General features: G+C 40.2%; 1 protein-coding gene across 5 annotated transcripts; it reads left to right on the top strand.

The window, feature by feature from the left end:
* Window positions 1–392: 392 nt before the first annotated feature.
* On the top strand, window positions 393–27,456 carry pbx4 (pre-B-cell leukemia transcription factor 4). Of its 5 annotated transcripts, none has more exons than XM_072369510.1 (10): window positions 393–488; window positions 983–1,168; window positions 4,715–4,788; window positions 17,442–17,686; window positions 18,315–18,505; window positions 18,660–18,795; window positions 18,995–19,151; window positions 20,530–20,633; window positions 22,238–22,324; window positions 24,387–27,456. In XM_072369510.1, the coding sequence occupies exons 1-10, from the start codon at window positions 466–468 to the stop codon at window positions 24,474–24,476; spliced, it is 1,293 nt and encodes a 430-aa protein (XP_072225611.1). In that variant the 5' UTR covers window positions 393–465; the 3' UTR covers window positions 24,477–27,456. The 5 variants fall into 5 exon arrangements, with proteins under 5 accessions (XP_072225611.1, XP_072225607.1, XP_072225608.1 ...); XM_072369506.1 differs by lacking the exon at window positions 20,530–20,633 and adding an exon at window positions 3,151–3,264 and having other exon boundaries at window positions 24,387–24,478; XM_072369507.1 differs by lacking the exon at window positions 20,530–20,633 and adding an exon at window positions 3,151–3,264 and having other exon boundaries at window positions 394–488; window positions 932–1,168; window positions 24,387–24,478.

Here is a 27,456-nt window from a genome sequence, read left to right as displayed (position 1 = left end):
ATCCTTGTGTTGCATCTGTATTAGGAGCGTATTAGAGGCTTGTTTATGTCATATCCCTCGTCCTTTAAATGTTTATAGGAACATTTAAGGTTTTGTTTGGAAAAATCTGTTGAGTGAATCATTTCACCTTTATAAGGGAAAAAATGCTGTAACCAATTTTGACAGGAAAAGCACTGCTGATGACGTAAGGGGGTATCCATTTGCACACCCACGAGGAGCTCTTTGCCATTCTGGAGGAAAAATGCAATAATATCGAAAACCCCAATAAACTTCATGTTGTCGTACTGTTTCTAACATTTCCCAAAGATAAAAATCCGTCTATCTTTGGCGGCTGGTCTTTCTATAGTAGTTTGCTCGCACCCTCCCACCAGCTCGCGCTCTGTGGTGCTATGAATTTAATGGTCAAGGCGACGCACACCGCTCGCGCAGAAGAACATCCCACATACTCGCGCGACATCAACAACAATGGCAAACCGTTTTCTGTTTTGGTAAGAGATTTTTCATCGGAGGTATACGGTCCGCAGTTGTATATAGTTATGTCTATTTTCCTTCTTAAATAGGCACGTTTAATTTTAAGACGTGCGTGTTCGCTTGTGCTTATATTTTTCGTTTTGCATTTTTTTTGTTCCGAAAATGTGCGAGGCGCTGTTGGCAAGCTCACACAGTCTGTGCATGTGTGTCCCTGCTGCTTTTCTGCTCTGCTACTGCTACTAACCTAGCTGCTCTTCGCTCGGTGGTTAGCCAGCATTAGCCTGGCCGCGTTCATTGACTTTAGTAAAAAGAAGAAGCACGCGCGAATGTAAAGCATATATGTGCGATCTGATTAATTAAAACAGTTACAAACTAATCGCTAATTGTCGCTGTCGGGTAAGGTAAGACGTGTTGTATGATTTATCGTGGAAAATACTTTGCTTGCTAGCTAATAGGCTAGCTATTTGTGTGTATTCTTCGACTGAGGAAAACGGCGAGTTTTCTTTGAAAGTATGGATGATCAGACCAGGATGTTGACGGGTCTTACCGGACTCGGTGGACTACCACAGGCCGATGTCGGTGACCCAGACTCGGTCAGGAAACAGCAATCCCTCGGTCAACCGCAACAAGACATTGGGGATATTCTACAGCAAATAATGGCCATCACCGACGAAAGCCTGGACGAAGCACAGGCCAGGTAAGACATACGAATAGCCATTTGCCACACTTGATAGCTGTTATATATTTAGGTTCAGGTGTTTGCGTGAGACGTTCAAATAAGGAGATGCATGATTACAGCATTAATGTAACTTGTATGAAATGTAATTTGCAGCCAAATACATTACGGTAATTTCCATTTTGTTCTCTGTAATGTCCATGGAATCCACATTACTGTTATAGTTTGTAACGAGATATACGTATATCTACTACAAATTTCGCTTCCTTTTTCTATTGCAGTCTGTAAACATACTCACTTGGTGGTAATTACGTTATGGCGCCACGTTCCTCTTAATTGGTTTATTAGTAAAGTGTCTAATTAAAAAGTTTACGCTGCGAATCGGGAGGCTCCAAAATGATCTCTGTAACACTATAACAACCAAACAAAAAGAAAAGAAAGAATCTTTTTCTTAAGCATAATGTTTAAAGTAACATTTTGTCTGACTACTTTCAGCACTTTTGATTTTTTTATGGATTCCCTCCGTTACAGCAATGATGAAAACGATCGAGAAGTAGCCTATCAGTTTTCAAGAAGTTGCTCAACTTGCGTCAGTCAAAACAATTTGTATAGAAATATAAAAATAGTCTTTTCATATTGTTAAAGTTTTCAGTTATTACCAAAAGGCTCTCCAGTTTTTTTTCCTTCAATTTCTAACATTGTTTGATTCTGATAATATTTGTGTAATCAACGTTTGCAAATAAGTGGAAAATCTAAGGGAAGGTTGGGAATCACTCAGTCCTGAATATCAGCCAAGTGCTGTATGTGGTGACAGCAATTATTCATTCATGACTCTTCATATATTGTTGTATTAGAGGTATTTTAACATGTCATTGTTGTCAGCATGCAGTGCACAGAGTAACTGACTCACACTCATTTGCCATGTGGCTCAAGGAGCATAAGGTCATTTTCAAATGAAGCATCAGTATTTCAACAAAAGACAACGGTCCACAGCAAGACTGTGGCCACAGTGTGATGTGTCATTAGCTAGTGATTTTCCACCCAACATTTGACCACCTGGTTCTCTTAATTAATTCACTCCTCTTTCACTCCCTCCCTCCCTGGTGTTCATCCTTTTCATTGTGTGCTGGGTGCAATCAATTCTCCTATAATGTGTACGCGAGTGCAGCTGTCCGCAAATCGAGTTTCTATTAATGAGATGGTGGTGAGGGGGAAGGATGATGGTATACTGGCAGCCTATGAACATTGGAATATTACCTTTTCTTCAGTACAAGTCTGAAGACTTAATCAGACTTCATTTCATGGTGCAATTATTTTTGCTTGAGAATATGTCTTGTTAATGTTCATTATTTATTTATTTATTTTTTCCTCCTTTAACTTTCAGCTGACATTTTACAAGGGTTGAACTGCGATGAACCGGTTGATATAAATTAGATTTATTTGGAATTAAAAGGCCAATTACAGTGTAGATATTAGCAGTAACGGAGGTAATGTTGTCATATGTTTATATGGAACTAAATTCCCACTTAAATGATATCCTTCTCATTCTACATGCCCTAAGAGATATTTTGGCATGTTCTTTATACACACGTCACATGTGTGACGCGCTAACTTGAAATAAGTTTGCTTTTGTTTGGCTGTTTGCTAATTTACTTTTCCTGTTTGATTTAGTTCAATTCCAAGACTTAAGCAGATTCAGGAGTACACAGGAGTTGTTGATATGCATCGGTGTGTTAATAAATCGCATTTGGCATGACTTGAATTTAACAGTCTTTGTCATCATCTTAACTGTAACCATGTTTGACATCCATGCATCAGTCCTTCGTTTGCCATAACAATCTACAAATTAATGTGTGAGGTGGCTAGCACTGTAGCATGATGAAGTCCCTGTTATGCAGGGTGGCAGTGTGTTGGGATGGGGAGTGGTCAGGGCAGCACAAGAACTTGGTGTTGCAGAGTACACCATCCGCCCTCATCCTCTCACCCTGTCGCCATATGTTCAGATGCTGGCCAGAGGATTCGCCGGCGCATTGGGGTGGATCAGACGACCCCACAGAGGGAGGGAGAGCAGGGGGGGGCATGGCAGGGGGTGGCCTGCCACTCAACTTCCAGCACAGGTCAGTACAGGACCGCATGCGCTCCCCCTTCTCCCCCTCCTGCTCATAACCTCCATACTGAAGGCAGCCCTCCCCCAACTCAAATCCAGCAGTGACAGAATTGGTGGATAAAATTCACATTTAGTGCTAGACACTCAATTCAAACTGCCTCAATACTTTAACAGAGAGGCGTTGTTTTTGGCCGTGTACTGTTTGCTGGTCCCCTCATTAATATTGCAGTGGACATTCACAACTGGAATTTGTGTTGAGGTCAGGTGTAGCCAAATCATCTTCATTTGTGGTTGTTTTGAGTTTGCTCTCGATCATACTTCTTATGTATGTTTATTAAAAAGCTTTATTGTAGGAGGACTTTAGGCTTGTTTTGTTCGTTTGATTTTTCTAATTCATGTTCACCAGTAACAGAGGCCTTATGTTAATTTTGTTGTTTTTTTTTCTTTCACCTAAACTTTCTGTTGCACGCTTCTGTTATTGCTGTTTTTTTTTTCATCTAAAAACAGAACCGTGGGTAATTATTAAAGTTATTGTTTTCTTAATTAATTGGGCTTTTAATTTGAAATACAATGTAATTGAACCTTACAACAGCACCATAAACAGTTGAAAAACAGAGTTAACAATGCCTCCGTGACAATAAACAATAGTGTAATATGAGTTATGGGGGGTATGTGTTGCATGTTTAATGACACATATTTTTTGTTTATTGTGAATGAAATGTGCATTCTTGCTGTACTATGTCTGCTCAACTACTTACACACTCTCCAGCATTGATGTCAATCGTGTAATTGATGAACATCATCATGCAATATAATATTAGAGGCAAGAGTGGGATCAGGGCTTTCCCTCAACATTCAACTCGTACATTCTTTATCTTTTAAGTAGCTGTATGAGTGTGTGTTGGTGCATGGAAATGTTTCGGGAAGAAATCTTGCTGAGGTCTTCAGATCTGATTCCGGTGAGGTTAAAAAGTTTTGCCTGTTCTCCTTTGATTGCTGTTGGGGTGTTGGGATATGATTAAATTGAAATTGTTCCCGAATCCAATGTTCTCTCTCAGTCATCATCTACTTTCAATGAATTGAGTACTTCTCTAAGAGGTAGAAATGAGATATAGTGTAATAACTATGAAATCTGGTGCTCAGTAATGATGACCTTGAGGTTTGGAATCGTCACCTGTCCCACAGTGCAAAGCATTCAAATGACTTCATTACTCTTGCTAGTTCAGTTGATACATTAGAGAAGCTTCTGCACTGACAAAGGTATTTGGTCATTTGAAATATCTTTAAAATGATGGTTCTATTCTTTTTTGTTGCACTACACTCTGTAGATACTAAAGCTGTAATACACACAGCTCAACTACCATTGTTTTTTTCCTAGGGTGAGGAAATAAAACACCGAGGTCTTTTCATCATCATCTTCCTTGCTCTCTCCCTCTCTCATCCCCTTTTCTCTCTTACAGGAAGCATGCCCTGAACTGTCACAGAATGAAACCAGCCCTCTTCAGCGTTCTCTGTGAGATCAAAGAGAAGACGGGTGAGTTTTCTACTTCGCTCTGACTGTGTGACTGAGTGCTCCAGTGTGCTCGGGTCGTAATGTAGTGTAGAGATGTTGTCTCTTTGCTTCAGGTTCCCTAACACTTAGCTGCTTTTTAATGTCATCTCAGAAAACGACATTGATTGACTAATCGTTGCATTTGATGCTTCTGCATGTGTATGCTTTCATTCAAGATAATTCTAAATGTGCACCCGTTTGTTGCTTTGATCTAGTATTTACAGATACTCTACCTATTTTTGGCTACTGTCCAGACTTCACACTGACCAGCTGAAACTAATCTTAGTGGATCAGTGCCTTTGAAACTTGAGTCGAACCGCAGAACTTACAAACAACTCTTAAGTTCACTCGCTATTACATGACAATGCAGTTTGGTTTCCATTTTGAGATGCTGCACCTGAATGCAAAATTGTGCTGCTTGGTATAAATTTTTGCATTTTTGTAATCTCTATTCTCAAGTGATGAACAGTACTTTGACAAAATGTATGAACCAGCAAGTATTTGCAAATGGATGACTATCAGCAGTATTTGTTTTATAAAGACGGGGGGGAGGGGTACGTATTGCAGCACTTCCACAAACTATTCTAGCTAAATTATCAGAATAAAAAAATGTAACATGATGCAGACAGAAAGTGTGCACAGTCAGTTTACAGAAGGTAGACATGACAAACTCCACAGGCTTTATTGCTTTACAGCTAAACTGTAAAGCTACTTCAGTACAGATTGATTTAATTTTCTCAACTGGTTATAAAACAGCCATAGCACACAAGGTAATTGTGTATTGAAAATACATTGTTATGCATGTCTGTGCTCCTGCCTCATCCAGGCACAAATCATAGCATTTAATACTGAATTGTAGTACAGACAATCTCTTCTGAATAATGACCTTTCTAGATATCTGTGTTCCCTTTAGATGCTCAATCTCATCTTGTTGCTGTTTGAGTCGACTATCAGACTGATTTTAGTGTTGAGGCCAGGGATGGATGGCAGATTGATGGTTATGGTAGGGTAAATGGGGGTGGGTTTTGAAACCTTTCCCTCTGCCAACTTCTTCGTCTTCTTGTGTTCTACGTCCTTTTCTCTCACTGTCCTTGTGCATCTTTTAACAGTATGGCTCTGTTGTTCAAATACAATTTGAAAATGCAGCACTGCTGCCTGTTGTGGCCCTCTGTCAATAATGTATTATTGCTCTCCAGTGATTGGAGAAAAGTAAAGGCTAGGCTTGAGTGAGTGGGGCAGGGTACACTGTTTCCCAGGCAACCAGTGGTCTTATTTACCCTAATGCCATTCACTTTGATTTTCACATTTAGTCTCCCAGCAAACTAGAGAGAGGATCTGGGGAGTACTGTACAGTAAGCTCAGCAGAAATGCAAGTTAAGAATTGGGGATAGGTTTATTGGTGAATTCATACATGAGGTGGCTATGCTAACTTTGAAATATATAGGTCTTTGACTCTGCTGGCCATATGCCAGGTAGTGCGCTAACTGCACATTGTACCTGCTTTGGTATTTCACTGCCACTCAGACCCCCTGTAGGCCCCATTGTCTGCCTCTGGAATGTGAAATGACTTCTCCTCATCGCAGCTTGTGGAAGACCGACTCACTAGTCCTTCAGTATCTCCAGAGATTTTCTGCCGTATATTCTCACTAACAAATGTGCACTTGTGTTGGTAATAACCACATACACAATATGTCTCCCTTGCACACATACACGTACACCAAAACAAGATAAAAGCTAACTCTGTCTTGGGTCTACTCCTACTGCCTCGGTCTTGTCCTCTCCCCCTCCCTTCCTCTGCCTCGCTCCCATTCTTGAAAGAGAAGACTTGCTCTGAACTCGGGGCTTTGATATGGTAATGTAATGGTGGTGGTGGTGGTGGAGGAGGAGGGGAGGTGGGGCATGGGGGAGGGGAGGTGAATTCCTTTGAGTGCTGCAGTTGGTTAGATTGTTTTCATTGTAAAGGAAATGTTCTGCGCAAATGCCAGTATCACCACCACCCCCCTGTGCCACCACCCCAATACACCCCATGTTCTAACACTGCCTGTTCTGTCCTGAGCTTACACATTAAACATGACCTCTATCAGCATGAAATTTGATTCCTGCCCATACTTTATTGAGGATACACTTTAAAAAAAGCACTTGAAGACAGCCTAGAAATGATCAAAGTTGAGAGCCCATGGCTTTGCTTCAACTCTCTTCTGTTCTCCCTCGCTCTCATGGGTATTTGTTGTAAAAATAGCTCTTGGTGCAATGGGACAGCTTATGCCAAAATCTCTCACAAGCCTCTGCAGTTCATTCTCACAAGTTTTTCATTTACTTTGGGCATGTTCATTCTTACTTTCGCTGCCTTTGCTTTTCACATGCTAGCAGTAAATCTGTCACTCACTCTCTTCTGCCACCCTCACCAAGTCCAGTTTTTTTTCAACCCGGAACAGTTGTTTATTTTTGGAAATGTTCTGTAAAAATAGTTTTCTTAGCATTGTTTTCGAGCCATACAGGGTTTTTTTTCTTCTTTTCAAACATGGACTAATTCTCCTCCCTGTCTCTTTGAGAATACCCCAGTACACCAGTCATCTTGATAAGCTGTCTGATAAACAGCTATTGGATAATGCCTCAAGTTGGCTTAGTAGAAGCACTGGAAAACTGACCAACATCGTACCCATCTGAAACAGAAACATCTTTGGTTTGAGTCTAGCTTATCTATCTATCTATATATATATTGTCTAACTTTCACAGCAGTTGCAATACCTAAATCCATATATAATCGGTTACAATTTTGGTTAAAAATGTAGAATTAACCTTTTATGTTTGTTCATTGTTATCCTCTTCATACATTGAATCGAAGCTTGTGGCTGGTTGACAGTCCATCATAACATCCTGTAGATGTTTTGACAAGCTGTTTTTAATGTTTGGGATTAAGCGACCATGGTGAACTCACACTCTGGTTTATGAGTTTGTCAATGCTATTTCAGCTTACCCTTTGCAGAAAACGTTCTCCTGTTTTAGCTATGATTCAGTGAAAACAAAGGGGGGAATTTAGTTTTAACATTGAATTAAAAAAAAGTCCAGATTAAATCTGTATTAATTATTGATCAATGTGGTCTGAGAAATGATGTGTTGATTGTCTTGGAAATTGAAAAACGGTTGAATCGGTTCAACTGTTACCTGTAATTTGCAGCTATGCACTCTCAACAGTGCGGTGTTGTTACATAGCTTTGGGAAGTAAAGTGTACCTTGATTGACCTTGTTTTCTTTTAACCTCAGAGCTTTCGCACATCCGTTTCAGATAGTAGTTGCATTATGTATACTGTATCCACTGCAATATCATTTCATGTGACAGAACATGTGACTGTACTTAGTGATATACAGTTGAGTGACAAAAAGACTTTAATGACCACGGACTGTTTTACAGACTCGATGACGCTTCCAAAATGGGGGAAAAACTGTTGTGTAATTGTTGGTACCGATTCAGAAAGAAGTCTTAGTTAGCCCTTTACAAACTTCTAAAAAGCAAAGAGCATATGTTAGATGTCCGGTAGACACTACAGTTTTACAACCACATGAACAGGTGTGCTCTGAACTAATAACTGAAACAGAAATTAACTTGACATTAAAAGTTTGCTTCACATATTTAGGATTACCGTAGATTTATTGTTGTTGTCCAGCCTGCCTTTGCTGGTTCATAAGACACAGAAAAGCTAATTAGCAACCACGAAAAAGTGGCGGGGGGTGGGAAGGTAAAGGTTAAAAAAAACTGTCTGTATTAACCTGTACAACCAGAATGTTGACTGTGGTCTTGGTCACCTTAATTTCGCTATCAGGGGACCTGATTTCAAGCCAGGTGTTAATGTCTGTGGTCTGCAAATTTTTATCGATAGTCCATCCAGATCCAGATTGGGTTAGAAACCATGAACCTTTTAATTTGCAGTGATATTCACATGTATTACCATTCCTATGACAAATGGCAGCATATATGTAGGATATTTTTGCTGTCTGTTGGGTGTGGGTATGTCTTATGTTGCCTTAATGGAGCAGTGACGTAGGTGCATACCCTCTATTACATGTTAATTGAATTCAATTACAAGTTTGTAGTTGTGAAAACACCAAAGAAAAACACACATTTGCCTTGTATTTATTCACAGCTAGGATACACACTTGGCTTTTTATAACCCTATAGGTAAAACTAACGTTATCCTTTAACTCAGATGTTATCTTTTTTTAAAGGCAATGTGTGAAATTTGACAACAAAACTACAGAACAGGGGGAGGGGGGGTACACTCAGGATCACATGCATGTGTTTAGACTTTGGCTGAGATCAGCACATGAAGTCTTGTGAATCACTTGCCTCATTAATGCAACTTATTTATTATTAGTTTTCAAAGAGCCCAATTTGGAACAGAGCCATAAAACTTTATGAGTTGTTAAGAGCCTGTGGGGAAGTATTTCATTATATTTAATCAGGGGGAAGCATACAATTAATTTTAAGCCAAAAGTTATTGGTAAGATATGAATTGCCTCTTTATCAGTGCAGTCTACATTCAAGTCAAACACCTGCACTTTCAGTTTTACTACTATTTAAAGAGGTCATCCACTTGTGTAAAATAACCACCTCTCATTTAGTCAAATCCTTTGGATTTCTATAACAGTTTGATATAAACACTTAGTATACAGCGGTGCCAGTTTATCTTTGATTTTCATCATGAATAAGTGGTTTGCTGTGTTACGCCACTCTGTTTTTTATCCCCCTGCTCCTCTGCAGAAGAGGATGGATAAATAGAGAAATAGAAAAGTGTGTTGAGGGGGGTGCAGGAGCGATACAGAGAGATTGATGAGGCAGTAAGAGCAGGAGTAATTACTCGGTGTCCATTCCCCAAGCCAGATTGGCAGACGGCTAATATCACACAGACCCCTGGACCTGACAGACCCCCACCCACCCAACCACACACACACACACACACACTGACTTAAAATGGGGAACCAACGCACCCCAACCCTCAGTGTCGGCCTAATGGTGTGTGGGCCAACTGATTTTCCCTGTGTGTTGTTATTCCTGAAGGACCTGGGCCTCTGTATATTGTCAAGGGATGTTTCACCAAGGACACTGATTTTTGCTGTGCAGTAATAGTACCTAAAAGTGTTTTGTTACGTGTGGCTGGATATTTGAAAACTTTGGTCTTTCTGTTGAAATTAATTAATTTATTTTTTTGTTCCAATTTGGTTGAACAGTGTTTACATTTAATGCAAGAACAGCAGGTTCATGGGAAGAGTTTAGAGACTGGACAACAGCGGAACTTATGAGTATTGTTGTAAATTCCATTTTTCTTTATTAAAAAAATGTATAGGAGAAAAAAAAGAAAAGAGTCAGATAAAATCAAACTAAAAGACATTTTATATGACTTGCTATGTTTAGGGCTCTTTTCTAACTTGCATTAGAGCCCATGTTTTGCACACTTGCAGTTTAGAGGTGAGTGATTTAGCTGTATGTGTCGAATATTAACTACAAAGCAAACTATTACCTCTTATCTGCCCCCATCTTGTATGTCTAATTCTCAAACCTGCTTTTAGACCCTTTCCTTAAAGGAAGTTGGCATCTCCTTAATTAAAGATATGTAAATGAAGTCTCAGCTGGATTGCTCTAGTTTGGGGGCGGTGGGGTGGGAGAGTCTCTGAGCCCAGCTCTTAATCCTGACTAATTAAGGATTAATTACAATTGATGGGTGTCTTCCACCCCTTAGCAGTAATGCACAATGCTGTCCCAGGCAATATGTTTGTCTAAATCACACCATGTCATAAATGCAGGGGAGAAATGGAAACATCAGGGCTGGTAGAGGGAGGGGAATACTGATACCCCATATTATTAAGTGTAAAAATTAAGATGGGATGCTCCTCATTAGTGCACGTTTAGGACTGATGTTGTAGCACTGTTGACTTATTTAGGTTAAGGCCATATTAGGAGTAATATCAATGTGTTTCAATATCAGTTTGTTGATGTGTTTAATTTGTGTTTATTAATGGACCCAATATTGTCTTCTTAAACCAAAGCATTGGTACATTTTTGCTCACTGTGGTCATACATACTTTTGTCACATTTCAGTTTTTTTATTCCTCTCTGAGCTTGTACACTGGAGCTGTGCAGACTAAACATGCAGCCTCAGTTCACTCTGGTACCATCTGACTATGTCATAATGCTTGTTCACTTGTTATAAATGGGCACTGCTCTTCTGATCTATCGCTTAATTGCCACCTAATTTGCATAACAGTGCAAATTAACGACCTCTCAAATGAGCGTTCATTTTTCACAAAGTCTTTAGGAGCTCCTTAAGAGTCTGTGCTAATGAGCACAGGAGGCAGCTGGCCTGATGAGAGTTGACTGGGGGAAGATCCTAGCAGTGCTGTAACAAGCCTCCTGCTTAGGTGTTCTTTGTCATCCTTCTCATCCTCCAATGAAATTTCAAATTCTTTCTTCGTTTATCAGTGTGCAGACTGTACTGCACTTGGAATAACATGTTGGAGATTTTGGCACAGGTGCTCAACAAGGCTCAATATATCCTCTTTTTTTTTGTTTTAGAACTTGTGATATAGACATTTGAATATTTTGCATAAAGGACTTAGTCTCGTAACATATGCTGACGTGTGATTGGTGCTAGGCAGCCTGTCAGTTTGCTTCACGCTGACTCACTCAGACCTTAATCAAATGACAGTTGAACATGAGCTGTGAGCAAGTAGCAGTTTTACAGTCTATAACTCCTTTCAGACATGCACCGATGCCCATTGATCTGGTTACAACTCAACTTTTTGTTGCATTTGAACAGGCACTGGGTGTTTTTCCATAACATTTTGTGAGGGCAGTCTGACTCGGTCGAGCTTCATAACAGACATGTTTCCCTTTCAACACAACATGCTGCAGGTTTAAATCGAGTTGTTCAGAGGAATCTGACAGACTGTGTTTTTCAGTAAATAAATACCGGCACTGTCCAAGCTTTATACTTCTGTGCTTTTACCTTTGATAATTAGCTACAGTACCGGGTTGTTCTTTATCAGTGCGTCTCTGCCAAGTGATTGATAGAAAGTTGTGCTTGAAAGCATTTAAGCTGCAGCTGAAAGTTTTGCTCCAACAATATATTATTTTCAACCACTCTTTTCTGCAGCCATTTTGTTTAACGTAATCTCGTGTGCTTGTTAACTTGCGTGAGTTTTTATTGAAAAATGACATTGATTAATTTTTTTCGAAGCGTCCTCACACAAAGTATTTTTGTGTTGATTGCTGCTACGTTATTACAGGAGCGCATTTAAATCTGACTTTTCAGTTAGCTGAAGCATTATTTTCAGCTGCCTTATCCACCAGGACTGTGTTTTACACAACTGGTGTACACTTGGGTTAATGTAAATTGTTTTAGGGATATGACATGTTCTGAGAAAACTGTGACTGAAGACTTAAGAACTATACCGTAAGTGATTTATTGCCCAACATTGTGTGTATGGCAAATATCGTGTACGCATCGTGGAGCTCTCTGTCACTTTCACAGTCATGTATGAGCGTGGAATGAGACACATTAACGGAACAGTGGCCTGTGTCTGAATGACTTGAATGCTGTTGTTTTAACGGCTTGATGAAGCCATAAATGTCTCATGTCTGAATGGTTGTACACAATCCCAATGAGACTGAAAGTCAAAGGTGGACTAAATGGCGTTTAATTTTTCTCCAACATTAGATGACTTCACAATATAAGAGCATAGTGAACTATGATGAGAAATGATTAGTAAACATGACTGATAAACTGAGAAACCACTTCAGCTGGTCAGCATCTCCACACTTTGTCTGCAGCTGAGTGGTTAGTTTAGTTAGTTTTTAGTAAGAGTTGATCATAATCGTATTAACCTACCCGCTTTTATGGAGATGGGAAGTAGTATTCTTTGAATTCATTTAATTTCAATGATTCTGAAGTTATTAACCAACTTTTCCATCTACATGATGCAGTGAAAAGACGAAGCCTAAATCTTGTTTTGGCTGACATTTGTATAAATATTGCAACAACACAATAGGTATTTACATATATTCCCTTCCTGTTTGTGTGTTGTTATCATTGCTTAAGTGTCCAAGCCCCTCCTTTTAGTTAATTAAGGGCTGATTAATGATGTGCTGGACTGGAGTGTTGTGCTTGCCTAAGGTGTGAATTCTCCAACTCACACCTTAGTGAGACCACACAGTGTTTACTCTGAATGCCTTCCTCTCAGCTTGTTTGTTTGTGTCAGAGTGGGGTGGGGGGGTGGAGGGGGGAGTGCAACAAGACTCTGGTGAACTACCCAAACAGATGCTGATTAGCGTGAGCTGCTTAAAGTAGGAATGGACATATGGATTGGGCTTATTAAGTTGACTGTACTCAACAAAAAAGGCCTTTTAAATGAATAGATGCACATTGTTGAAAAGTGTGATTTTTTTTTTTTCCCTCTTTTTTAAAAAAAAAAAAAGCAGGAATGTGATGCTTTTTTTTCCACAGTTTCTCAACCCTCTTAGGGAAATAATTCATTTTTAAAGCTGTTTTTCAGTTTTAATACTGTATTCCACAATCTGCCTAAGGCAGATTTTTATTGACCCAAGCATTATTAACCAACCCATATTCTAAGGAAATAGCCTGGTAGATCAAAATGCCACGAGGATGAAAGTTGGCATTAATCAGTCGATTCACGATATGGTTTATAATGAAACTGCTTGGACTCAAATGGTCTCAGAAAACTGGTTTTGATTTTAACACACGGATTAAAAGTCACACATTGAAACTTATTTTATTCATATTTTTTTCATTTAAATATAATGTAAGTATGCCACCATGTCACACCTAAAACCAGGCTTGTAAGTTTTCAACAGCTGTCTGAAGTCATGCACGATTCGGGGCAAACTTTCTATTTCTCTTTGGGAAGGGGGGGTGGATATGTATGGTAGGACTGTGGAAGTAGTTTGGCCTTATTTTCCATCACTGTATGAGTATTGGCCAGATGTCATTTCATCACTTTCAGTCACGAAGCGCAGGTTTATCTGTCCGACTGCCAAGCTGTGTTTGAGATTTCTTGCATTTTTGTACGGTAAATTTGCATATTCACATAGCATATTTTCATTGTTGGTAAAGAAAAAAAAATAACTGAGTATTGTTTGTTTGTAATGAAATGGGAAAACTGATGTTTTCACAATCTTTTCTTTCCTTCTTGCTCTCTGGCACATCTGGATTCTGTGTATTTCCGTAGCCCCTCTCTGTCTCTGTCCCTTTCTTTTTGCACACATATCTTCTCCTGTGACTTCTTTTTTTTTTCAATTCTCCTTGGCTCTCCTTCTACCCTCTCTCTCTCTTCTTACCCCCCCCTCTCTCTTTTTTTTTCCTTCTCCCTCTCCCGCTCTCTTGCTCTCTCCCAGTGAAAGGCTGAGAATACCCAAGGGAGCTGATGCAATTAAAATGCTAATCCTGTCTGTCTACAGAGAGAGGGAGAGGGGGGGCTGACAGCATGAGGGATTGCGGCTCACATGGAGAACTCGACTGAAATGGAGAACAGGGGGTGGGGTGGAGGGGGGCACTGGGGGAGATGTGAGGAGGGGGGATGCGCTGAAAGGGAGAAGGGGGAGGGGATATGTGTTGGGGGAGACAGAGTGAAAAAGGGGATGCTAGTGAGAGAAAAGACAGACAAGGATAAAGCTTGTGCTCTGAGCTGAGCAATGATATACTGACTGCGTTTAAGCCTTATCTATGCCTATGTGTGGAAGGTATTACAGTTAATGTACATCACTACACTATTGCTTGGGTTGTTCACCCCTTACCTGAGCCACTTCATATATTTTGTGTTACGCCTGCACACCACAACGTTTCCACGTTAGCTGTGCAGAAATGAGAATGATTATGTATGCAGTGAGAGCCCAGCTGGATACTCTGAATATTTCATAGTATGTGTTGCTCGCTTAGTTTCTCAATGCCACACCGCCCAGCTAGGTTTGTAATGTATGCATAATAGTGATTTCCAAAAGCTATAGATGGTTTGCTGTGGGCCTGGAACTGTCCTAACATTCCTGATAACCCAGTAATGTTCCATCAGCAATGTTAGGGGGAAGTTGATCAAATGGAAGCACTGTTTAGATTGTGGAGCAAAGCACTGACAGTTGTTTGAACTGCTTTGGTTAGGAGCTTCTGGTATTTTCAAGTTTTTGAGAATATTAAGGTTACTTTCTGAGTGGCTTGCTGTGTTCCTTTGATAGTAATATGATCCTTTTCTCTAGTCTACAGTATTTTAACTCATCTCTGCTGCTGCTATAGTATCACTGGGCCACTAGCCTGTGCATGAGTGCAATTCTGGGTAATCACAGCTTAATTGGAGTAATTAGGGGAATGTAGGGGCATTAGGCTACAGCTGGGGGCCATAATGAGTCCCAGCAAAAGGGAGGGGGCCGAGGTGAGAAGCTTCAAGAGTCACAGTCGCCCTCTTCACAGTAGGTCAGTTGTACGTGTCTGTAAATGGACAATATAGATTAAAACGTAACTACATTAAAAGCAGAACCATCTGCAGCAGATGGGCCCACACTTTGTTTTTTCACTTAAAGTTAAGATGAACATCACAACGTGTACAGTGTTTAGTAGAAACAAAACTGTAACTTTGGTTTTTAAGCAATTAAAAACCCAATGGTTATTTGGGGAAAAAAAAGTTTAGCAACTGTTTTTGAATTTTTTGAAAGGAGAGAAAGAGGAGTGAAAGAGATGGGCAAATCAGGGTCATTAGTTCAGGCGGCTGGGTCTGCTGCATTCCTGAGCCCTGAGATGGGGGAGCAGCAGAGCAGGAATGTGCCTTGGAGAGAAGAAACTTAAGCAGAGGGAAAGAAAAAGGCAAGAAGGAACAAGAAAAAAATGGAGAGGAAAGAGGGAAAGTTGGACTCTCTACTTAATGTGCATGTACAGATGCATTTAAGGCTTGATACAATGGTTGAACACACTCATTTATCTTATAATTAACTTAGACTCTGTTACACCGCAGTACAGCCCTACACATTTGTTAGTTCTGATTGCTTCAGTTTTGCTTCACTTTTCATTCTTACTCACCTTAAAGAAACTTTACCAGCTGAGCAGCTCAATGTACTGTAACTCTGTGTAACAGCAGAGAACACGCACAACATTCAAAGATGAAAACATTCACACATCCATACACTTTGGTGATGAGCCTTGACAAACTAGTATCGACCATAATGAGGACAAGTGCCTAACGCCACCCAGTTTCCACAGGGATTAATCTTGTCATCCAGATTGTTAGCATCTGTCTCCTTCAGGATCTTGAAGGGTTTCCTACTGTAAAAATGGGCTTTTTCCTATTTAGCGTCCAGTTAAAAAAGATCAACACAAGTGTGAACACGGCAGGATATTAATTTGTGACTCTGAATCAGTATTTTCATTCACATAGCAAATATATTCATCTTGGTATTGAACAGAAACTTAAGCCGTTTAGATATGTCAGTCGCTGGTTAACTGACATATCAATTACTATGATCCAGTTAATTAATTCAATAATTGTAGTTTTACTAAATGAAGTGGAAAAATGTTTGTCAGATCATTTAGACCCCCAGCTCACAACAGTCAAGACATTTGCCTAACAGTGATGTAAAACATAGGATCAGAGAGTCGAAATATTTCAAAAACAGCAAACACTAAATATTCACACAAATGTTAACATTGAATCTGTTCTGAAAATAGTTTAAATTTTCTGTCACCCATTAGCTGCAAATTTGGATTTACCCTAATGCTCCTAAATATCACTTCATGATGGGTGCAGTTAAAATACATTTGACCCTTTTAACAACTTTAATTTCTACACGACACACGTTTAATTCCTCATGATTGTGATTGTGAACAAACTCTCAATACTTTGGTCAAATAATGAATTGTGTTGCAGCCACATTTCTGCTCTTTCTGACGTTAAATAATTGAGCAGCAAAGAGAGCAAAAGAAACTGAGCTCACTGCAGGCCCTAAGAAGAAAAACAATGTCTGAAGTTTAAACTTTTCCGCAACAGAGTGGTGTCTGTAAGGGTGGGTGTGTATGTGTGTGTATGGAGTGCATGTGTGAAAGAGAGAGAGATGAGAGCAAGGCTGCAGGCTGACAGAGGTCCTGGTATAATACAGTGGTGGAGAGCAGCGACTGATAACTATACTTATGGCCACTGGGTCTCATAGTGACAGCACATGCACTTCCATTACTGGTCCCATGCCTCATGCCCTTATCTCTGGCAGACTGCCACAGAGGCACCACACTGCCCTCTGCTGTTGATTTAAAGGAAGATCAGGCTCATTGAAAATTCAGTCAGGTGCTCGTAGCAATGACTCAGGGGACAAACTTGACTGGGTTTTGACAGGGCTGCAGCTCTATGAATTTTAGTAGCATCTTCATCTACACCCTCGAAGCCACAACATTAACACTCACTTTTTCAAGTGTGGTTTTGTCAGCTTTTTTAAGAAAAAAAAAGAAATTTTAACAGTAGGTTTTCTCAATAAGATAAATGCATTCTTGTGTGAATAGACGAATAAAAACTAGGATTTTTTTTATTTTTTTCCCATAATCGGATACATTTAAGCTTCACTTGTCTAACTGCTGTGTGTTTTCTCTTCTGTCCAGTGCTGAGTATACGTGGTGTGCAGGAGGAAGACCCCCCAGATCCCCAGATCATGCGTTTGGACAACATGCTGCTAGCAGAGGGTGTTTCAGGACCAGAGAAAGGTGGAGGATCGGCTGCAGCGGCTGCAGCTGCAGCAGCAGCAGGGGGCTCACCCACCGACAGCAGCATCGAACACTCTGACTACAGAGCCAAGCTTGCCCAGATCCGTCAGATATATCATTCTGAGCTGGAGAAATATGAGCAGGTTTGTGCTGGACTGACCTAAATGCTTTATCTTTGTTTTTGTTATTGAGCTCTGTTGGGAATGTTTGTATGTTTGGCTGAATAGCACATGAGAGTAAAAACAACCATTGAAGTGTTCAACTGCTTGTAAAGAATGGGGCCAAGGTTGCAGAGGTGTAATGCATAATATGTACGGTGCACAAAACGACTTCATGCATACAGTTTATATTCTGTCTGAAAGTTCCGTTCAAAGAGAAAATATTATGTAATTTCAATATTATCCTGTCAGTATTTAATCTTCACAAAAACCCAACTTTAGATTGTTTTACAAGATAAACCACAACAGAAAATAAATGTAATCAAATGCACAAAAACCCCTGATGGTGCTTGATAGTTGGAATTTACCTGCCTTCGATAATAGGTGATATTTATCAAGAGTATCATAGCTGTAAATGGTAATTTATGGCTTAAATGCAACACGCAAACCAAATTTCCTCTCATAACCTTTGTTTTTCACATCACGATGAAGCTGTCTGATCAGCAGAGGAATCAGCCAGCTGAAGCAGCAACAAAACTGCACTGAACAGAACCTGTGCTTTGTCCCCTCTCTTGACAATGGCATTTAAGCTCTTTATCTCTCTTTGCTCCAGGCCTGCAGTGAGTTCACCAACCATGTAATGAACCTTCTGAGAGAGCAGTCTCGCACACGGCCCATCTCTCCCAAGGAGATTGAGCGCATGGTGGCCATAATCCACCGCAAATTCAGCTCCATTCAAATGCAGCTCAAGCAGAGCACCTGTGAGGCTGTCATGATTTTGCGCTCACGCTTCCTTGATGCCAGGTTGGTCTGAGTGTGTCTGGCTTTGTATTTGTATTGAAGATGGTTGTTTGACCTTTTTTCTTTTTGGGTATAGTAATCTGGGAGCTCTGACTGTGTTTTGTCAGATATGTACCTGCCAAACAAGTTGTTTATTATCTCTTCTCTGGATGTGTAGACGTAAGAGGCGCAACTTCAACAAACAAGCTACAGAAGTGCTGAACGAGTATTTCTACTCCCACCTGTCTAACCCTTACCCCAGTGAGGAAGCAAAGGAGGAACTGGCCAAAAAATGTGGGATCACTGTGTCTCAGGTGAACTGCTTACACAGACAGAATATAGACATTGAATGATCATTAGTGATAATAAATCGGCTACAAAAGTTGAGAAAAACTAAAGTTCTACTTTCTTTTCCCCTCTCTCTCTCTTTTAAATTTGAGTGAATCAAATATTGAGCTTAGAGGGGACATCAGCTAAAATATTTAAACAAAATCACTCCACTCTGTCCTGCAGGTCTCTAATTGGTTTGGCAACAAGAGAATACGCTACAAGAAGAACATCGGTAAGTTCCAGGAGGAAGCGAACCTGTACGCAGTTAAAACGGCGGTGGATGCTGCCAATGTGTCGGCACAGGCTAGCCAGGCTAACTCTCCAGCAACGCCCAACTCAGGTATCAGTCAACACAAGCTTTTCTCATGTGGTACTCTGGTACTGGAAAGAAGCCAGTTTTGGAATCTCAGTGAACAAAGAAAAATGTCATATTCAGAAAGAATTGGACAGTTAATATGTGGGATTGTCCTGGGATTTTGAATTACGAGCACTTGGTTTGCTTTTTGTACTATTTCACCATATCTTTCTGAAAGTCCTTTTTTATTTATTTTTTATTTAGATTCTTTTTTTTTTTTTGTGCAGCTCTTTGAAATCGCTGCTTATTTGTTTGTGAACTGTGAGGCCCTTTTGCTTTCATCCCATGCTACATTTTGCTTTTCCAATGCTTTTCTAACATTACTTATTTTTTTTAAGTACTTTCTTTCCATCTTTCATACCGTTTTACTTATTTATTTTGGCTAATGATCCTCATTATTAATTCAGTTCCAGTTTAAATAGCTTTTGCTGTGACTTAACTAAATCTTTGCTGGCACTTATGTGGTATACTGTCTGACTTTTAAGTGCTATTATTCATTTGTCAGTTCCCCTTCTTATAGCTCAGAATATATGTTGACCAACTGGGATGTTTAAGAATTTTAGAGTGATGAAACTCTAAGCTGTGACAAGAAATTGGACATGCACCATTTTGCGTTTTCCCACCAATTTAAATGTATGCTGTGCAAAAAGGCATAGTAATTGCAGATGGACATGTCTATAGGCTGAGCCAATGGGGGGAGCAGTAAAAAGTCTGCAAGCAATGAATCCAGGAGTAAGAAGGGGGAGGGGCAGCATTATTCACCAGCCATTAATTTCTGCACAGTTCACATCTTGACAGTTTGGTATGTGTAACGCAAGCCAAAATAGTGTTTAAGCTTTCTGCCATGAGTTTCTCAATATTGGAAATGATTCAAATGCTGTAAAATGCTGTTGCAGAGCATAACACAAGCAGTGCAACTTTCTGTCACTAACAGGTTTACTGAGCAGCAGTTTATTTGAAACATACTTTAACCTTTATACAGCCACAAAGTGAAAAGCCTCACATCCTCCACTGCAGTCAACAGTTCCTCGCCTGACCTCACTGGGTGATGACAAGCAGAACAATCAGCTCCTGGGGAGCAAACCAGCCAAGAACACCAGATTTACTTTTAGCAAAACTTTCACAACTGCCGTAGGCGTCTGCAAACATTGCAGCTAATCGGACCTCGTAGAAGAGAAATAAGTTACTTATTCAGAATCAGCTGGCTGACAACGGTGACCCGTGCATTGCGGTTGTTTATTAGATGAGATTTTACCCTTCCTACGCACTGTCCCTGACCAGAGGCTAACTTGTAACCGTGTTACCTTGAAGTGAGGTGGATTATATATATATATATTTATATACACACACATACTGCCTGCAGGGTCACCGGGGTCATACAGCTTATCTCACACAGGTGACACCTACCTTGGCCTGCGTTCCCTCAACGGTGAGGGTCTCAACATCGCCCCCTCTCTACAGCCTCAGGTATGCAATGAGGACAGCTAAAGAGTTGATAAAGTTGACCTCAGTGGTGTTAACCCCGTCATTAAGCATCCCCTTAGACCCTCCTGTAGTCTAGCTCCTTCTGACCTCTCCTCAGATCCTGTCCTGACTGTACCTTCATTACCAACAATCCTGCCCCGCACAAACTGACCATTTTTTGAGAGCCTTGAGAAGCATATGGCTTCTGCCATGTGGAACACTATTGGTTTGTTTGTGACTACTTAAGTTTGTGCTCTCGCATATCTTTTGGTAGTTACATGCACACATTTTCCTTTTATATACCCTTTTCAGATTGCACAGGGATCAGACTTGCTTTCGGGCTTTAGGGTTCTTCATAAAAACTCTTGCACTGGTCGGCATACATTGGAATCATCCCACTCATCAGAGCTGGGAACTGAACTTGTAATCTCTGATTAATGGTCAGTTTCTTTGCCTATAGGTTGTCTTGCTCCTCCAGCATTATCACAGCATCCTGCCTTTGTTCGTCCTTGTTTCCCCAGACTTATCCAAACATCCTTTTTTTACCACATGTCCACCCCTTTGTCTGTGCTGTCCATGAAGAAATTCTTCAGTGTTGTTCTTATAATATTGTTTGTTGATGTTGATGTATTTGCCCTGTGCTGGATGAATCCACAGATTTATGCTGTTTAGCCCGGGACTGTCATTTATCTTATTCGGAGCATTGAATTGATGGTTTGGGCACAAAGTTTAGATCTGTTTTACTTGAAACAGATTTGCAAAAAGATACTTATGCGTAAAGCCAAGTTTAGGCCACAAGATTTTTTTTTTAACCAGATTTTCACATCACAGATAGATGTTGGATATCACGGAAAAATGCCCCAGATCTGAAGCAAATCTTTGTTGGATCACCCGGTCATCAATTGCTATGTTTGATCACCTCAAAGATTTAAGAGGTCTGCGGACTCGTCTGATGTTCTGGGGAAGTTGACGGGGGAGGGGTTGATAAGTGCTACAGCCAATGTGACGGGTTCAGGGGCCACAACATGAACCTAAACCAGGAAACGGAAACTAACAAAGAAAAATGACAGCATGGTGAAAAAGCTACTCAGGAAATTAAGCAGACGGGTTAAATGTCAACTAGAGCACTCGTGTGCCTTTGATGTTTCCAGCATGACAGACTTCAGAGAAAGGGAGAGGAGAATCTGTGGAAGGAAACTGCCACTTTTCTTTTTTTTTTTCAACAAGGTGAGCAGAACAGATGAAGTCACTCTGAGCTGATTGTATCAAAGTGCAATGTTGATTATGAGAGGGACTTGTCTGTGCGAGCGCTTGGCAAAGATCGGACAAGCTCAGCGTTAAGTCTGGCCCTCCACCACAGATTACTTGTATCGTGTGAATGCAACATGACTTTAAAACTCCCGATTGCAAGAAAAACATGCTGCGAATTGTTAACAATACATTGATCTGGCACTGGAAATCTTGCAGTCTGAGCTTGGCTTAATGCAGATGTGTCTTCATGCATTCTGTTTGGGTTTGTTGATGCTGTCAACCTTTCATTGTGCAGTTAAAGCAGTTGAACATCCAGATGTGCTAAATTTGTGATGAAATGTCTTTGTCTGTGATAGGTGGATACCCTGCACCGTGCTACACACCTGACGGGCGGCTATGAGGAGTTGTCAGGTAGTGGCCTCTTCACCCCTCATCGCCTGGATGTGAGTATCAACTTACCGCCCCTGCTGTGATGTTGTTGTTCCAGTAGCTGGAATCTGGCATTTTAAGAAGTTTCAGTTAAATCTCTTTGAGCATTTGCTTAAAAATTGCAGTTTGTGATGTGAAACAGATGCTAATTTCTACTTCCAGTAAAGTGGAATCTTTCTCAAACAGAGTAATAATAATTGACGTAAGGCTTAAAAAATCCCTTCATTACATGCATTCAGTCAGCTCTGGTACCATCTCTCTAGCACCCGTTTATCAAGGTGTTGGTGTTTTTCTGGCACTTATCACACTTCTGGCAAGCAGAGTATCAGTTGAAAGAGATATTTTCAAATAATGGTGCATCTAATCCAGAACCCATGCTGCCTTCAGATCTTAGTGCAGTTTTAAATGCATTTACAATTGCAATCATTTAATCACATTATCTGTCTATTTTTGGAGACAGTCTGACTCATTTATTTTATTTTTTTAACTCTTGGCACCTTGCAAACATGCCTCTATATTATTTCATGTCATTTATCACGCAGAACACTATGAAGCAGGAACTGTGGTGTGTACAGGGTGGTATGAGTGTAAGGAGTGGAGAGCTGAGACAAGGCCCTCTTTATCACAACAGCAGGGTGGGAATGCTACAGAGCAGGGTGTGCCAGTCTTGCTCCGTGCGTCTTTCAGTCATTGGATACTTTTCACATACAGGGTTTAAAAAAAACAACAAAAAAAAAGGTTGAAAGGGCGAAACAAAACTTAAGATATTCTTTGTCGTTACAGATCAGAAAGGAATAAACAGTATTTATTTATTTAGTTAGTTATTTCTGTTCTATATGTTGAGATGGTTTAAAAAAGGCATTTCGAGGCCATTTTACTGCACTGAGTAAACAAGAGAATTCCTTTGCACTTTATAGTTGCTTTATGTGCAAGAAACGGAGTCTGCAGAGGGCAGGAAGCCACCTCTTAATAAGGCTCCTCTGAAAACATGATTTGTGGAAGGTACTGTAAATATTGACAGTGTGCTTTTTTTAGAAATTAAAATGCTTTTTTTTCCTGTATCATTGATCCTACCTAAAATCAGTGAGCTCTAATAAACAGCCCCCCCCCCCTCTGTCACACTCACACACCGCTATGTTTGTATGTCTTACTTTGCGATTTATGCAAGGAAAGGAGCTGAATCTCTAAATATTGATTCTATGCTGCTCTGCCAACTGATTTCCATGTTTCATGGCTCTTGAAACGTACAAAATCTCCAAACAGCATTAACATTAGATGAAGATGGTTAAAGACTGCAGTGCATAGCATGCTTTTTGATTCCAGGGGAAGAAAACTGCCTGGGTTAGAGAAGAAGTTGTGTCTCCGCCAGACTTTTTAGCAAATAAACACAAGAACGAGTGCCGTGAGGCACAAGACGGAGAGAGCGCAGTGCAGCCAAGTGACACATGGAGAAATGTAAACAAAATTATATAAGTGCCAGTTTCTTTTTCTTTTTTTTCTTTCAAATCAAATTGCTGTTTCCAAAAAGAAAATCCAGCTACCAAAACAAAACACATCCCTTGTTGGTTTGCGGGTGTTCTCCCCTTTAGTACAGAAACGGCCCAATAATGCATTTGATTACCTGATTTTTCCTGGAAACTGGCTCATTTAAAATTAGAAAACTAAATCAGGAATCTGTTCTCATAAGAATGAATATTATATATATTAATATATGTTTGGAAGCTCATCTTAATATGGTTCGTCCGCACAAATGAAACTGTTTTGAATGGCAAAAGGTGAACTTATACTGATTTGGATGACGTGCATGTAGTTCTATTCGTACCACTCTCACAGCTATGCAAGCATTTAATCAGTGCCCTGCATTCTGAATGAAGCAGTGGATAAAGATGATTTCCCTGCAGTCTCTCCTAAAGAGAAGCATCCGTGTTGTGTGTTGTTCTTCTGCTTCTCTATCTAGACCCTTGGGACTGATGGTGAAATGTAGTTCAAGCAGCCTTTGACCAAAGGCACATACAGAAGCGTTTTCTCTCTAAAACGTATTCTTCACGCTGAACTCTCTCTAATGTCTGTTTGCAGGCTAACAGCTGGCAGGACACCACCAACCTTTCCTCTGTTACCTCCCCTCCTGGTCCTCCTGGCAGTGTTCACTCCGACACCTCCAACTGATTTGGTGGCTCTCCCTGCCTTCACTTCATTCCCGTACCGGTCTGCTCTGACTGCCATCTTCTATCCTTTTTTTTTTTTTTTTTCACTTCTCCTTGTCAACTAGCCACACGGGGCTGTACTCACATTTCACACGCACATGCTGTGCTGGAACACAGGACAGCTGTACACTAGTTAGGAGGAATTCTCCCTTCAGCATCTCTCCAATGCTCAAGTCTTCGTAAGTCAGAATTTAAAGGGGAATGGAGCTCACACATAACTAAGAAAACATCCTAACTGTCAAGGACCTTTTTGAAAACCACTGACCCAGCTGTGTAGATGATTGTGATGTCTGTACATTATGTATATGCACGCTAACTTTACACAGTACTCTCACAGCTTGTTCATGTGTTGTTGACCTCTACACTCACTTTGCTTTGGGAACTGTGTGATTGCCCGCCTCTCTTGAAGCCTTGGCATCTGACTGCCAAACTGTGGATGCGGATCACGAGGGAGCTCTGCTCCCCTTTGCTTGTACCAAAGTGCTACCCCAGTGTTCCTCTAAGAGCACCCTCTGCCAACTCAACAAAAGACACCGTCGCATCTTCTTGTCCTTATAGCTCGATGTTTCATTCTGTTGAGATTTCAAAGTGAATAACTGAAATATGCACAGTGGTGCATGCAAATAACCCCATAACACACACCTCGCGAATTCTCAGCCGTTTTCACAGCGAGCTGACATAAAAGGTGTGTCAAGCACAAATGTTAGCATCCTCGTTATGGGCTTAAGGAGATCACCGTTCTAAACCAGGCAGGACAAGCGATAATAGGGCTGGTGAGAAGAGGAGAAAAGGGCAGAGAGAGGATAACTTTGGTTGAGTGGATGTAACTAATAGCCCTTTTTGTTGCTAACCAATAGAGGGTGTTGGTAGATGGCTTGTAGACTTTACTTCTTGCTTTCTGTCCACTAGTTTATTTGATTGTAGGCTTTTTTCTAATGCTGTTTCACCAAGAATGCACCAGCCACCACCAAAAATTTGCTCAATAAAGCATCTAAATGATGACAAAAGAAGGGTGGAATGATTGTGGGGCATCAATGTGTTATATGGGACAAACGTGACATGAATTTAGAAACGTGACTGTCTTCCATGCATGTAGGACTTCTAGGTGTAATATTGTTTTCATTTAACCTTCCAAGTTTTTAGATTAATTTTTATTAACAAAAAAAAACAAAAAAACAAAGGGTATAATTCTTACAGTCAGACCAAAAACGAAAAAGTTGCTATGATGTGTGTGACTCTGTGTGGGAGTGTGTACAGTGTTCTTGGGATGTCTTCGTCTAACTGGCTGGTGCCTGTGTGAACTTTAAGCATTATTAAGACTAGGTGCTTCCACCAGCCAGTGACACACAAGGTGGGGGTTCAACTGAGATTCCTTCCCCATCTTTAAACATTTAAGCTTGTGAGCCCAAGGCAACACGCTACAACCTACTGTTGTACCAAAACCAAAAATACAAAGTTCCGAAATGTAATGCTACTCTGTCTTTCTCTAAAGTTGGTGCGCAGCCATCTTTGAAGTCTGAGGAGAGGAGGGAGTTATATTTGTATCTGTGTCTCTCTTTGTGGTGTCGTCTGGCCTCAAGTTGGTTTGATTTTTCAGGAGTTTTGTTATGGGGCTTCATAAGGGGGGTGGGTGGAGTGAACACTGTCATCACATCTGTAGTTTGATTATGAATATGGAAGCAATGCTCTCCCCTTTACCCATCCTTTAATACCTCCTGGTAAAAAAAACAACACAGTTTTGCTTTTAATTCTATGGCCAATTGGGCAAGGGCTTCTCTCTCCTCTGTTACCAAAAAAGAGGCAGCACTGGGTGTAGTAAAACTATTAACTCATGTTAAAAAAAACTATAAAAAAAAAGAAAAAAAGACTGCAACATTTTGGGGATTTTCATTCTTTGGAACCATTTTATACATTAACTGTTATGTGAATAACAAAAGCATTTTGATAGTAGGGTAAAGCCTTATTAAGATTGAATTGTCATGTCCAACTTTATTGAAATATGTTACAGAACAAAACCTGAGCTTAAAATCTGGTCACGTCCCACGTTTGATTTTCTCGTTTTGTTGCTCCTTACAGTTGACACGACTGTATCCTCATCGATGTTAACGCCACACCAAATTATCACGCCCGCCCCTTTTTTCTACCTGTTGTAATGGATGTCATTGTACAGTTTGTGTAATGTTTCCGTATTTTGTTTTCTTTTATAAACTTTGATGTTTGGTTGAGTTGCCAGTTTTTATTTTTGGCCTCTTCAGGATCAACAATAACTCTGTATCAGTTTTGAATATTATTTAGGTCTTTTGTTACATAACCAGGTTGCAATGTAGAGTTTACGGTTGTAACATTTGGTGCTGTGAAACTGTATCATTTTGACTGATTTTACTGATTTATAGACGCCGTTTGAGTCTGATTTCCCATTCATTTCAACACGGCTACAAACGTCTCTTTTTTTTTTTTTTCTTTTTCTTCTTTTATTTTAAGACACCTAAATTGAAAGTGTCCCTTTGTCTATCACTCAGTGATCATTTGCCACATCACCTCAAACTAGGACAGGAAAAAATCCATGCCTAAATACTCAAATGTGAATATATAGACTTTGTGGCCCCTTGTAGTTTTGTAACTCTAAAATATAGAAATTGTAAACGTTCTGCGAGTCACTTAATGACTTTCACAGCACCAAATGGCTTTGTAAACCTTTTTGATCTTTGTTTTTATTATTAGTATATTTGTATCTCCCCTCTTTTCCTTGTATTTACCCCTCTCTCTACCTCTGTCTTTCCATTTCTCTTGTATATATTCCCACTGTTTTCAGACTTGTGAGTCTGTATGAACTCCTTTTATACCTCAACTTTAGAATTGTTCTAGAAAGAGTAAAACAAAAAGGAAGAATATGACAAATTGTAGTGTTCTTATTAGAAAATTAATAAAAAAGGATTTAGTGT

The sequence above is a fragment of the Leuresthes tenuis genome, unplaced genomic scaffold (assembly GCF_036924035.1).
Source record: "Leuresthes tenuis unplaced genomic scaffold, fLeuTen1.0.hap1 SCAF_17, whole genome shotgun sequence".
NCBI classification, from domain to species: Eukaryota; Metazoa; Chordata; class Actinopteri; order Atheriniformes; family Atherinopsidae; genus Leuresthes; species Leuresthes tenuis.
This window is presented reverse-complemented; position numbering and strand designations above follow the sequence as displayed.

Bases quoted from the DNA above. Each gene is read 5' to 3' on its own strand.
- pbx4 (XM_072369510.1), top strand. From the start codon at position 466: ATGGCAAACCGTTTTCTGTTTTG. The intron at 489-982 runs GTAAGAGATTTT...TTTCTTTGAAAG, and splicing joins GCAAACCGTTTTCTGTTTTG to TATGGATGATCAGACCAGGA. The intron at 18,796-18,994 runs GTGAACTGCTTA...TCTGTCCTGCAG, and splicing joins GTGGGATCACTGTGTCTCAG to GTCTCTAATTGGTTTGGCAA.